The sequence below is a fragment of the Pteronotus mesoamericanus genome, unplaced genomic scaffold (assembly GCF_021234165.1).
Source record: "Pteronotus mesoamericanus isolate MK-2021 breed Mesoamerican mustached bat unplaced genomic scaffold, CSHL_Meso_final contig_169, whole genome shotgun sequence".
Lineage (NCBI taxonomy): Eukaryota > Metazoa > Chordata > Mammalia > Chiroptera > Mormoopidae > Pteronotus > Pteronotus mesoamericanus.
This window is the reverse complement of record NW_026555068.1, coordinates 26,470,821-26,484,749: the sequence shown is the minus strand read 5'-3', so window position 1 is coordinate 26,484,749 and position 13,929 is coordinate 26,470,821. Positions and strand designations below refer to the sequence as shown.

The 13,929-nt window shown below is 42.3% G+C and overlaps 1 protein-coding gene across 4 annotated transcripts in view; it reads left to right on the top strand.

Annotated features, from left to right (window-relative positions):
• Positions 1-13,929, top strand: part of WDR17 (WD repeat domain 17) — a 56,107-nt gene that overhangs the window by 20,771 nt on the left and 21,407 nt on the right. For 3 of the 4 annotated variants that reach the window (XM_054565826.1, XM_054565827.1, XM_054565828.1), the window contains 9 exons: positions 296-464; positions 2,970-3,061; positions 5,777-5,859; positions 7,279-7,365; positions 8,878-9,042; positions 11,108-11,310; positions 12,278-12,427; positions 12,515-12,645; positions 12,959-13,084. In XM_054565826.1, the coding sequence (XP_054421801.1) occupies positions 296-464; positions 2,970-3,061; positions 5,777-5,859; positions 7,279-7,365; positions 8,878-9,042; positions 11,108-11,310; positions 12,278-12,427; positions 12,515-12,645; positions 12,959-13,084 (1,206 nt within the window). The remainder of the gene's footprint in view (positions 1-295; positions 465-2,969; positions 3,062-5,776; positions 5,860-7,278; positions 7,366-8,877; positions 9,043-11,107; positions 11,311-12,277; positions 12,428-12,514; positions 12,646-12,958; positions 13,085-13,929) is intronic. The other variant, XM_054565829.1, reaches the window with a different exon arrangement.

Sequence of the window (13,929 nt, the reverse complement as noted above, 5' to 3'; positions counted from 1 at the left end):
AAAATGTATGCATTGAAGTTGAAAGTTAGATTTTGAACATAGTTGTATTTAGTTGCTGATTGAAGGAACTGAGGTTGAATAAAATCTACATCGACGCCAATTTGTACAGTAATAACAGCACAGAGATCTTTCAGCCACAGCAGTGGTTCAGATTTTGTGGTTTTGCTTGCCTTTATATATTTGCATTCGTATTTGGGAGCCATAATACATGGTTCAACTTGATCATACATTATGGTTTGCTTACTAAGAACATGGATTTCCCTCTGTGGTTGTGACTTTGCCTGCTGCATTCTAGGGACACGTGGAAACCATCTTTGATTGCAAATTTAAGCCTGCTGACCCGAGTCTCTTGGCCACCGCCTCGTTTGATGGCACCATCAAAGTCTGGGATGTGAACACGCTGACGGCAGTCCACACTTCCCCGGGGAACGAGGGTGTCATCTACTCCCTGTCGTGGGCTCCAGGTAAGGGGTATTTTACTGAAATCAAGGCTACAATCAAATGGCTTTCCTCACTTTCATTTCCAGTGGCATTACTTCCTCCCCATTGATGCCATCTCATTCTGAAGGCTGGTAGAGGCAGATTAGTAATGACGTACTTTTTGGTTCAGCTTTGGGGGGTTTTGGCACAGGCTTCTTGCATAGGTACTTTGATTTCTGGGCCCTTTTATATGACATAATCACATGGAAAAGCCACCGTGAGGCAGGACAGTTGCGACCCATCTGATTTTCGCTTCATCTGTATGGCTGTGCCTTTAACGGTACCACACTTTTCACGTGAAGCTTCCCTTAAATTTTTCCTGTGATTCAAATATGTAAAAACTAATTTTCTAAAAATTAGAATATATATCTTTCCCTAATACAGCCATTTTGTAAATATGAACCATTATATATCATCACTGTTCCCCTGTGACCATGTGATTAATTCTGTGTCAACTCCACCTTTGTGATATGGAAAAATGTTTAGGTCATAGTAGGGTCTTTTCTTTGACCTCAGAAAGATGCTGCTGCCTTCGCACTTTCCTTCACATAAAGTGGGTGTCCTGTGGAACCTCTGACATTTTCTCCCAAAATATTATTTCCCTATAATAAATAATTGTCCATACCTGAATGAATTTCACTTCATAAAGTATGTAGAATGCTTTACTTATTTGTCCAACTAGTAAAATATTAATTTAAAACCTACACATACAATCCATATAACCAGGATATACCTTCCCCCTCCTCCTTATGTCATAGACAGGGACGTTTAACCTTGAACTTACGGGCTGTGAAGGACTTTAGGACCTGGGGACCTCTTGGAATTCATGAGTAATTCTTTGTGGAGACGTGTGTGTGCCTACGTCTGTGAAACATCATCGTAATCTGGCTCTCCAGCCCACCGCCCATAGAACCACTTTTTTTATGTAGCCTTCCTCTTCTGAGTAGGTCTGGAAAAAGGCTTTATTTCCACTTTTTACAGAAAGTAGTTGTTCCTTTAAGCAGAACACACTCAGTGCCATTCTGGAAATAGAGCTAATTGAGAGAACTGACCCTTCACTGATTACGAAGAGAAGCACCAGAAGAACCCAGCAGTTCTCTTACCTCTCCCTTCTTCACTTCCATCTCTTTCATTCGTTGATTGTGTTGGCCAGCATTTACGAAGGAGGGTCTGAGGTCAGAGGGGCTGGGTAACTCAGGCAGGACGTTATGCAAAGCAAGCGGCGGTGGAGCCCCGGTGGGAACAGGGGCCAGCTTGACAGGGCAGCCTGCGCGGCCAGTCCCAGCTCTGTGAGTCTCCGCAGCAGCTTCCCCTCGCAGCTGATGGAGGGTGGAACCGGCCGGTGCAGACTTAGCACCACAGCAGCTACTTGCAGACCGTTCTTCCTCCTACAAAATGCATACGAGTCTCAGACCCAAATCCTGAGCAAATCTGTGACCGTACAGGCCGCCGTCGCAGCGCACCTTCCGCGGAGCATTATTCCAGTCAACACTGAGAAATTGCCCCAAGGAAGCCAAACTGTTAGGAGAAGCAAATTCTGTGATATTTTTTGAAGTGTGATTACGAGTGAATCTCTCTTTTTAGGTAAGTATGGATGACGTTTGAAAGATTAACAAAGGTTGCCATGGATGGAAGTAGAAAAGGATAGAGGTCGTTGCATAGCTTCCTCTCTGTTTAGAGTGGATACCACCGGAAAAGAAAAACGGTGCAAGTAAAGTGGACACTTTTCCCCAATAACTTCAGGGCCCAAAAAGGGAGCAGAATGAAAATCCTGGAACTATGGTGAGGATTTTGTTAGTGTCTGTAGTCATTTGTCACAGGGTAATTCCCCGCTGTGTTCACGCCCCGGTAGGGACCACACCCTTCCCGTCCGTGGGGAAAGCCCCACCCTGACAGCCGCGTGGAAATGGCTGGAGTCCTTGACCGTCCGCTCACTTGGTGGCGGTTTCATTTCGACGGACATTTTCATGTCTTAGGGACAGAGCCCGTTCTATGTTTTTAGTAGAGAAACGGATTTATTTTCCTGGGTGTTGCTCACATAAATGCTTTCCCAACCATGAAAAAAGTTACTAGATGGTCAGAGAAAAGTAAATACTAACTGGACATGTGATAGTATTGAGGAGTTTTCTGACAATTTTTGTATTTGTGATGGTGGTGGATGGGTTATGATAATAGAAGAGTCCCTGTCTTAGACATCCACCCTAAAGTGCTTTTTGATGTAATGGTGTAATTTCAGAGGTTTACAGCGAAGCAATTTAGGAGGGGCTACAGACCAAGCAAGGCTGACTGCATTTTGATCGTTGTGGAAGCTGTGTGATGGATACGTTCATACCATTCTTTTTAATTTGCGTACACTCCATGATTTCCATATTAAAAATTTTAAAGAACTACTTTGCAAATCTCAAGGCTTGCTTTTTCAAAAATTACATTTTTGAAAAGTGCATTTGTGGTGGACATTTCATATAATGTCTAACAAATTGTTTCCTAAGGTGATTTGGATTGTATTGCTGGAGCAACTTCCCAAAATGGTGCTTTTATTTGGGATGTTAAAAAGGGCAAAATGATACAACGCTTTAATGAGGTAAGATGTTGTCTATTGATAGCTGAATAACCTGATGTCTAATACTGCTCCCTGTTTTCTAAATGCGTTAGTCTCTTAATTTAATAGTTAATCGCCAGGTGGCATTATGTTCTCTGAATGCGAAGAAAACCAAGAGGACGTTTACATGCCAAAATGAATTCTGAAAAATGTTGATGAGTCTAAGATATAAAAATCCACCTGAAGTTGCATTAGAGAGTCATAATTTTGAGTAGGGGCTATAGGCAAATATTTGGTAATTGGAAGAAGACTAAACTCAGAACAAGTCCCAAATTACAGTCCCAATTCTCTTATTAATTAGCTCTTGACTTAGGGAGAATCATTTTATTTCCTGAACTTCTTTTAAGATGGTGAAGTTGGATTCTATTGGGTTGGCCAAAAAGTTCATTTGGTTTTTCTGTACAATGGCTCTAGTAGTGCTTAGTTGTCTTTGACTTCATTCAAAACAGTTTTGTTAGATTGTATTGTGACAGCTGTCATATCAGTGTGCATTTTTAAAAAACTTCGTAAAATTGGTGAATTTTTCGGTAGCCATTTTTATATTGAAGATGGAAGAAAATACACAACATTTTCAGCATATTATGCTTTATTATTTCAAGAAAGGTAAAAATACAAAAAAAAAAAAGATTCACGCAGTCTATGGAGAAAGTGCTGTGACTGCTCAAATGTGCCAGTAGTGGTTTGCTACGTTTCGTAATGGAGATTTCTTGCTGGACGATGCTGCACAGTTGGGTTGCCTCAACTGGATGCTCTAGTTGAAGCTGACAGTGATCAAATCAAGACATTAATTGAGAACAATCAATATTTTATACCACACTGGAGAGAGCTGGCAGACTCAAAATATCCAAATCAATAAAGTTATTGGTAAAAATGAAAACTGTGTCCTTGTTTTAGAGAAAAAAAACCATACAGAGTTTTTGGCCAACCAGGTGTAATTTCTTAGATGTCCTTTCAGTTCCTAAATCCTTCTGTTCTATGTCAAGCCCTAAGACCCCTGCTCTTCCTATTTATTTGCAGTGCCACAGTTGGTGCTTTTACTTCTGCTTGGAGTCAAATTGTCATCTGTCGTTTATGGAGGTCCATTCATATTTGAAAATTATTACAGAATAGATACGAATCTCATTACAAAATATTACATATGAATCAAGGGATGCAGGACAGAAACTCCGATTGTCTCAGTTTTGAAATTTCATTCATTTCAAATGATTACTGTTAAAGTTTATTAAATATATAACATATAAAAGTTGTTTATATATTTGAGGCTTTAAAGCCACTTACATGGAAGACGGTTACCCTCTTGAGGGTCAAGTGGCCTTGCTCTTCTGGGGGACTGAGGAAACGAGCCACGTGCAGAGGGCAGGGGAAGCTGTCCACCCCCGGAAGCAACGCTGCTCACGGGAGAGGAAGCCCCACCAAAGAGCCGCCTGCTTAGGTCCCTCCCCTTCGTCTTCCTGGCTGTACTCTAGGTCCGGCCTGCCCTCTGCCCTCCCAAACAGAACAGCACCGATCCCACAACAAATAGTGACAGGAGAGGAGGTGAACCGAAAAAAGAAATTGGCGGCCTAAATCTAAAACATTTTATCCTTAGGGGTCGGATCTGCTGGCCGCCCCTGTGGGACCCTGTGGCCTGAAATACCCACCCCACAGCACGGGGCCCTCCCAGCCTTGTTCAGCAGCCTGGCCTTTTGGCTCCTGGGCATCTCTTGTACCCACACCCCTGTCTTTCATAGTTAAGACTGATAACAAAATTGCTTAAATCCAGGAGAATAAATGTGGGAACAATCAACAATGCCAGCTTTAATGAATAGAGTCCCACATGCCTCCCACAAGGAAATCAGGGTTGTGAGGAGCGCGAAGTGCGCTCCCCATGGGGGTAACAAGGCTGGCGGGGACCTCCACTCCCGCTGAGTACAGAGGCCGCCTCCCGGTTTGTGTCGGTCTTCCTGAGCCCCCCACCTTGACATCCAAAGACAGAAACACCAGCAGCTAGAGACCACCTCAGTCAAACAGCCTTAAAACGCAGGACAAAACGGCGCCGCCGCCACCGAAATACTGTGCAAGACCGAAGTGTTTTCAGTTAAATTTGGAAACAGAGCGACCTTTACTTACCCATGACCTAATGGGTGGATGACATTCCCACCGAGATCTCTTGTGTTTCGAGCAGCTCTTGTCACAGCAGCTGTGACTAGGTCCTCTTGCACGTCCACGCTCCAAGAAGGCAGGCACACAGATGGATAGAGTGATCTGTTGTAGGAATGGTCTTGAAAGTGTTCTCAGAAATTGAGAAGACCAGTCAATAATAGCGATGGCCGGCAGCAGTGCCTGCCGTACGGGTGTGGCTGCGCCCGGTTAGGAAGCGGAGAGAGACGCTCTCCATCCCCAGGCTGATGTTCTCAGGGAAAGGCTGTGAGCAGGGTTTCATCCTACAAAAGGCTCCGCCAGCAGATTCTGGCTCTTGCCCTGCGTTCACCAAAAAGAACTAGATGCCACTCAACTCGTGTTTTAAAACAATGATTTTGTTTAAGCGTGACAACATTTAACATTCGTAAAATACATATTCTGCTGTTGGCAATAATGCTGCGGTTCACATCATCCAAAGCAAGCTCCTAGTAGAAAAATAATACTTAGAAGTAAACTAGTAAGAGAAAAAAAGGGGTGAATTATTTCTTATTGATAGGTATTTTGCATTTTTTGAAGCACGGAAAAAATGGAATATTCTGCATTGCCTGGAGTCATAAAGATTCCAGAAGAATAGCGACCTGCAGCGAGGATGGTTTTTGGTGAGTGCTGTGTGCGTTTTACTCTGTTTGTAAAGGACTCATTAGGCGCATCGATAGCACCCTGCGAGCACAAGCTTTAAAGTGCTGATGTAAAGTGCCGATTCTCTTCGTCCAGCTCTCCGGCTATCACAAACAGTATTTATAAGCCCACACGGGCGCACGCTGCACCGCTATGATGCATCAGTGATAAAGAATAATGAAATGATGTTCCAAAATAAACAAACCAACCAGCAACTGCTTGAATTACGCCTACTAGGCTGTGAATTGCCTCCAAGAAACTGAAGGACTTTTCACAAAGAGTCTAAATGATTCTCATCAGATTTTTGAGGGGGTGGCATTTCAGTTTTTAAAGTGACTCGGGAGCTATCAGGTCCTCTAGAAACTTCTTTGTAGGTGCTGTTACCTATGAAAGGGTAATAGCCCTTGCAAAGAAAAACAAGGTAACTCCTATGGGAAATGCCTTTTCTTTTAAAGCTAAGTTCTCTGACCTTGCGTTTCAGCAATATGTGCTTTCTCAGTTCCATTACGTTCTAGGGGAAAGTAGGTTTCTAAAAAAAACTGCATGTAAGGGAAGAATTGCCTCTGGGTTAAAAATGTTTGGAATCAGATGGTGCTCCCCGTAGCCTTGGACAGGTGGCGTGCCCTCTTGTGGCTGTTCTTCCCCGGAGGGCCCCGCCGGTCTGATGAACAGCCGCAGTCAGCGACGGAGGCGCGCAAGTGCCGGTCCCCGACGCCCCGTTGCCTCAGAGGCTGTGGTGGGCCCAGTGGTGTGCTCCAGGGTCTTCCCCCGAGCCCTTTGAAACCCTGTCATACATTAGTGTGTACATACTTATCTTTTTTTTCTTTCTAAAGGAATCAGTAGCCCTTGCATTGTGATATCATAGAGTGGGATTTTAGACCTTCTTCTATTTCTGCAGTTAAAGTATATCAGACCCTTTTAGGGAGAGGGGGCCCTTTGAATTCCTAGTTAGATTACTTAGAGGATGCCCAGGAAATATTACAACTGACGCATCTTGGACTTGGTATGACAGTATGTGTACTCAGCGTTATAAATGAGTTGTTTTAAATATAAATTTTGAAACTGAACATCTAATGCATATGTTAATTATATCATTGTTTTAAAGGAGATGTAGAAACTATGCTTCTCCTAGATCAAAAAATTTCTCTATGAAATACTTTCTAAATCAAAATCTATCCCCTCTAAATTGATATAAATAAGTTATAATAATTAATAATAGGTAACCTAAGTATATAGACTCATAATTGGTATTGCACAGGGCTTTTGAATGTTCCTGGTGCTCTTCAGACAAAGCTTCTATCCTCAAGTATTTATGTTTCACTTATACAATTCTCACTTTGTTCCCTTGAATGAAATGTTTAGAATGTTTTCCTCTACTAACATATTACACTTAATTTCAGTATTATTCGAACAATCGATGGTAAAGTGCTACACAAATACAAACACCCTGCTGCGGTCTTCGGTTGTGATTGGAGCCTAAACAACAAGTAAGTATTTTTTTTTTCTAAAGTACATAATAATTACATTCCTGAGATATTAAATAACCATAAAGTTCAATGTTATTTCTATAAATGACGCACCTCACTCTTTTTAGATCAGAGTTCCCTTGCCTTGTCTTGTAATTGCGTATTTATTCTAAATGTCAATTTTATTTCATGAACTTGTCACATGATTTAGAAATATCACAACTTTCTGGTGTTTTATGGCTCAATGAATGACAAGTGGAAATCAGTCCAATCTCTGTGCGGTGTGGGTTCTGCCAGAGAAATGGGGGCCTTTCTGCACCCCTCTTAGGAACCTACGTGATGGTCTTATTCTGCCCTGACTTCCCATCATCCCCCACGAACGCTCCGCCCCCATGCCACGCCATTGGGGTTCCCAACACATGGAGCTGAGGTGGATGGTTTTGAAAGGTCAACCTTGTCTAACAGCCTACTACTTACCATGGAAAAGTCAGCTTAAATTTTAAAATCAGTCCAAGTCAAACCTCCACTAAAAATTGATCGTAAAGTCATTGCACATCTAAGAATCATGTATTTCACATCTCTCTTTGATGGGATATAAATTACACATAAAACTTAACTTAAAACACGTAAAGTATCTGTCTCACGCTTTTCCATATTACAGGTGGAAACTATACATATTAAAATATTAAAACTTTACATGTGTTCTAAATAGGACACATATTATACAAAATGATGGATCTCTGTATTCCAGTCAATATAGAAGAAATTCTTACACACCATTAGAGGTTATATACAAAATGAGCTCATGCCAGCTTCTCCCTAGGACTACACCTCATCATCTCTCAATTTCCATTCCCAGTCAACCGTGAATTACTCCCACATACTCCTTCTAAGTGTTCTTCTAACCACCCCTCTTGCCACTAAACCAATAACGTTTGTTTGGTTTTTGTTTTTGTTTTTTCATTTTAGAAATATTTTATTTCTATTTTTTTAAATTCTTTTATTTAATCTGAGCTTTATATGTTTTTTATTTTTTTTTACATTATTTTTATTGTATTTTTTCCTCTACCATTTACCCCATGCCCTCTCCCACCTTTAGTGGTGAGGGTGAGTAGTGATTGATAGCTTGCCTACCAGCAAGTCAGCACATCTCTGTCACTCACCATTGGGGACCCTTCTTAGAAGCAATAGTTGCAAAGTATAAAGTTCTGAGAACTATTTGAGAAGTTACAGATTTGAACATTTTGGAAAAAAGAACATAGAGAAATGTAAATACCATTATTATCTCTGATCTAAGATGAATACAATAAAATTCAACCGATTAAAAGGGAACATTGAGAGAGAAACTCCTTTTGGTATTAGGACAGTTATTGCCCACTGTGTTTTCACTTAGATTAAGTTTTCAGCCTAACTTCATTAAGGAAGCAAAACACATTCTAGTGCTAGAAATGAGAGCTGTGCACGTTTTCAAACCCTCTGTAACAAGTAACATCAAATGTCTCCCACTTCCACGTGCCGCCGGTGGTGTTTCAGAGACATGATCGCCACGGGCTGTGAGGACAAAGACGTGCGTGTCTATTACGTGGCCACCAGTTCCGACCAGCCGCTGAAGGTGTTCAGTGGGCACACAGCCAAGGTCTTCCACGTCCGGTGGGCGCCGCTCCGGGAGGGAGTTCTCTGCAGCGGTTCTGACGATGGGTATGCATTTTTGGATTCACATCTTTTAGGCCATGAAATCATGCACTTACAATTTTTTGGAAATGTACTTATTTATATGATCCAACTGATATGGGGAATATTTGAAATACGCGCTTAACATGTTGGCGGTTAACAAGTGCTAATTGCATTCAACCAAAAGTAAATTCAATCTTTTCATGCTTATATTATGATCATAATCATGATATCTATCTTCTTACTTATTTTACTTACTATGGATGCTTATTTCCATCTTACCAATAGCAAAGTTAATAGACACAAAAATTTTAAAAGATCTTTTGGGAAAGGGAAATAGATTGGAAACAGATTTATCTCTGTTAAATATAGAGAAGAGGTTTTTAATAATGTTTACATATGATAGAAAAAACTGGACTCTGTTTTCATTAAGAAAGGAATAAAAGAAGATGATTATATATTTTAGCATGAGGAGCAGATATTTTAGGAATGAGAGTGATTTAACATTTTGGTCACTACTGAACAAGAAGAGATAAATTTAGGTGAAAAAAATCTAACTTTATGCAACTAAAAGTCATAGTATGCAGTAACCTCAGGTTTAATATTAAAAATTAACTATATTCTTCTTGAAATCTTGAAATAAAACCAAATTTAATAAAAATAATTGTGTGACTTCTGTGGGTTATCACTTCAGTCTCTTAACATGTACTCTAGAGTCTGTATTCTATCCTATATGAAAGAAGTATACTCTTCAATTGTTGTCTCAAAAATATTTGTCAGAAAGATAGCAGTAAGCCTTTTACTCACTTATGGTAATGAAAGTAGAAAGGTTCTACCTGAATTCTGGTTATTGGTCCTTTCAGTAGTCACAGAGCTGATGGTCATACCTAACATGTTATCCAGCACATTTAAGTAAAAGTCAAAATTGTAGCGAAATCACTACTTGCCAATGTATTCATTACAGAATTTGCGGGTTCTGTGCTTCCACACGGAAGCCGCAGGCCCTTCTTCTGTGCAGAGGGACATGCGCAAGCTTTTCTTAGGTTTCATTAAAAAATATACGTTCGGACTTCCGAGCCCGGTGCTTGCCTGGGCTGACTCAGCCGTAAAAGCAAGAACACCAGGTCTGGTGCCCCTAGGGCAACATGAAGGTATTTTGAAACAAGTCACTTTAATATAGAATTACCCATGAAGGTATGACACCAAACAAAATAATTTAAACATGAATAGGAAATCAGTGCCCCAAAATAGTTTTTGATATGCCTGGATACATTGTTCTGTACTAGGATAAGGGGGAAAAAGAAGCCTTTTATATAAAGCAGAAAGAGATAGGCCTTAAAAAAACAAAAATACATAATTTAATGTATAGCATAATCTCTGAATTATTAATATTTTGGTATCATCTGATTGATATAAACCTGTGACTAAAAATTTAGTATAGTTGCCCAAGCAAAGTTGGCATTTGAAGGTCTTACGTTTATTTTCAGTTCAGATTTTATTTTAGTAATATTTGTACTTTGTACAATCAGTAGATTGAACTAATATCATGAATCTGGTTGTATTTAAATTTTGTACTTGATCTGAGGGTGATTCCACACTGGATAAGCAACTTATTATGTGACAAAAACATGAAAGAATGGCTTTCTGTATTGATATGATTATAAATATGAATTGATTTTTCATATAATACCCATTGTCATACATACTGTATTTTATCATTTATACATAATTTGAGTGTTCTTAAATTATCTCATCCATGTTATTAATCATATTTTTATTTGGCTTTATCTATTCTGGATATTTTACTTTAAGAAGGCAGTTTTTAAACATATAAACTGTGCAGTAGCACATTCAGTTTCATTAGCAAATTGACCAGTCAAGTCAGGGAAAAAATGCCAGTTAGGAATAGGCTAGCTCTAGCCAAATTATTCCTTTTCATCTGCTCTAAAGAAGAGAACCTCAGCATCACTGGACACACAGAATGCCTTTTGTAATACACTGAGAAATAGCTGCTGTGCTCCCACAGGAACACGTTACGGTTTTAGGTAAGTTCTAGCTCGAACAGCATCACTTGCCCAGTGCTCTGTTTCAGTTCCGTTCGAGTCTGGGATTACACTCAGGACGCCTGCGTGAACATCCTCCGCGGACACAGTGGCCCCGTGCGTGGGTTAACGTGGAACCCCGAGATCCCCTACCTGCTCATCTCGGGCAGCTGGGACTATACCATGAAAGTATGGGACACTCGAGACGGGACTTGCTTGGATACTGTGCGTGACCACGGTGCGGATGTGTATGGTAAAGCGGTTTTCATGTGCTTGTAAACGCTGCTCTGTTAATGATGACTGTCGTTTCTGAGCAATATAGTATTTTTGGAAGAAGCCTTACAGTGGTTCATTTTCAAAGACATTTTTCTCATTAGAAAACTATACATGGTGTTACTGAGCTGTCAGAACACACAGACAGTGATAAAAAAGGCATCATCAGAAATTGGCAGAAGGTAACTTTTATTAGCATTGTGCTGTCTTTATCTGCGGGTATATTTTGTTCTACCACACACGCGCGCATGCACACAGGTACCCATGCACGTATTTGCGTATGTGGCTTAGATCTTTCTCCCCCAGAGGTAAGCTGTGAAAAGGAAACCTGTAATGAAGCGGGTGTACCTTATTTAGCCGTTCCTCCCCCTCTATTCTTAGGTATTTAGAGAGTGGTGTGTGATTTTTAATACTATTGTGTGGGGTGTGGGAAATCAGATGTTCTGTCTTTTGAGCATCATTTTCCTGTTCTTTGCAGCCCCCAAACCTTGGTAGGTGTAAGGAGGTCAATTAAGAATGCAAAAATGGTTCCTCGCGGGAACCGTAGTCGTGCCGTCTGAATCCCTGTGCCTCCCCCTGTGGCCTTTTTGGGGAGCACTGTGGGTCTGTGCAAGAGAGAACCCCGGTTCTGGACACTTGCAGTTGGAAGGACCCCCACCCGGGTAGCTGGCGCGTCCGTCAGTTCGCGAACGGCTGTGCGCTCCTTGGGTGTCAGCCCGCTGAGGTGTCCTTTCCACATCTTCATCCGGGGCCCTCTGCCTTCTAATGATCGTTCCATGTGTATTCCTATTTTATGTCAAATAACGTATTACATTCTTCTACTACTTTCAGCCAAGATAGGAGCATTTCTTCAAGACTGCAATTCTGTACAAGGTCCAGGAGGAGCCTACAGATCAAAAGTATTGCCGATGCTTCCTGTCGTTAAAGCCGGCTTGTCTCTCGCCCAGGGTTAGCCTGCCACCCCGGCCGGCCCTTCACCGTGGCCTCCTGCTCCCGGGACTCGACGGTGCGGCTCTGGTCCCTGGCCCCTCTGATCGCTCCTTTACAGATGAAAATTCTGGCCGACAGACCTTTGAAGGAAATCGTCGGGAACACTGGTATTGACAAGCTGCATGGTTAAGATTTTTATTTTTAAAGGATATCGTATAGCCATCTTTTCTCACCGAATGACGTCTGTCCTCCAGATTACGCCCTACTGCAAGGCACGCCTCCCGTCCTGTGTGGCAAAGTGTCCAGAGATATTAAACAAGACATCGAGAAGCTCCCCAGGGACCCTCGTGTGGAAAGACTGAGAAGGTTTTCAGAGTGCTTATCAGTAAGTAGTCACAGGAGTTCCGTGTGGGCGTGTCCCTCCCCCCAATAATGAACCTGGACAACTGTTGTTATGAAGTTGTCACACATATTTAAATGCATCGTCCCTGTTCCCTGGGTGCCTCGGAACGTAACCCGTACAGCGCAAGAAAGTACGTGGAAACCAGAAACAAGAAATGGGATAAGGCGTGGATTTCATTTTGTTCATTTTCTATTTCACTGCGCCTGCCTTATCTTGCTGAAGGTGTGCAGCGAGTGCTGGGGCGGGGGTGCCCCACTCACTGCAGAGTGTCGGTTGTTCTGTACCCACTTGTTAGCCTCCAGGTGGCAGCGACAATCTGTGGAACCTGGTTGCCGTGCTACAAGGGCAAGATGACAGCCTGCTCCCCGAGAGCTACCGTGAGGGCGTAATGCATCGGAAGCATCTGGTCCAGTTTAGAACGGTGAGCGAAGTGTGCACAGGTGACGCGCTCAGGCAAAAATTAGTTTTGCCTTTTCACAACGAAAACATAAAGATTATTTCAAAATGTATATATCAGAGTTGGTAGACTGAAATAAGTGAATACTGAGGAGGTAAATCTTCAGGAAAAAGCAAGCAAGAGGCTGTGAATTACGTGAGGATGGGGAAGGCCACTATCGTGTTTATAGGTTGAGACTCACGCCACTCCTCAGTGGTCACTTGGAACGACTTGAAACGACCTGCCTCCCTGCGCCCCCCCCCCCGCCCCAGGCTTACGGAATCGGAAACTTCGGGGTGGAGCCCGGTAATCCGTGCTTCTGTAGCCCTCCAGGGTATTCTCACGCGTGTTAGAGTCTGAGAACCACTGCCCTAGGCTGGACTCTTGGGTCCCTGAGAAGCATCTGTGGTGGCTCTCTTGCTCCCAGCGCACTCCCCTTGCTAATATTGTTGGTGTATTGTTGCTAATATTGTTGGTTGCTAATATTGTTGGCTCGCCGTTTACCTGCAACCAGCTGACGGTGGCACACAGACTACTGGGGTGTCCCATTGAAACCCACCATGTCATGGAGACCTTCATGCATCTGAATGCAAAATTATTCGTTATCTCATTCCTGGGTCACTATGCAGCGGCAACAGCCAGCCAGCCCTGGCCCCGGAACGGAGAGCTACCCTTTACGTCTGCAGTGAGAGCCAGGTGGTGAACCCGGCTGGTCGAGCTCAGAATCGGGCCGGGGGGTGGGTCCGATGCTCACGACAGCCGTTGTTTTCTTAAAGAAGCAGCACGTTTTTAAATCACTAACTAAACACGTGATGACTGTAAGAGTTGCC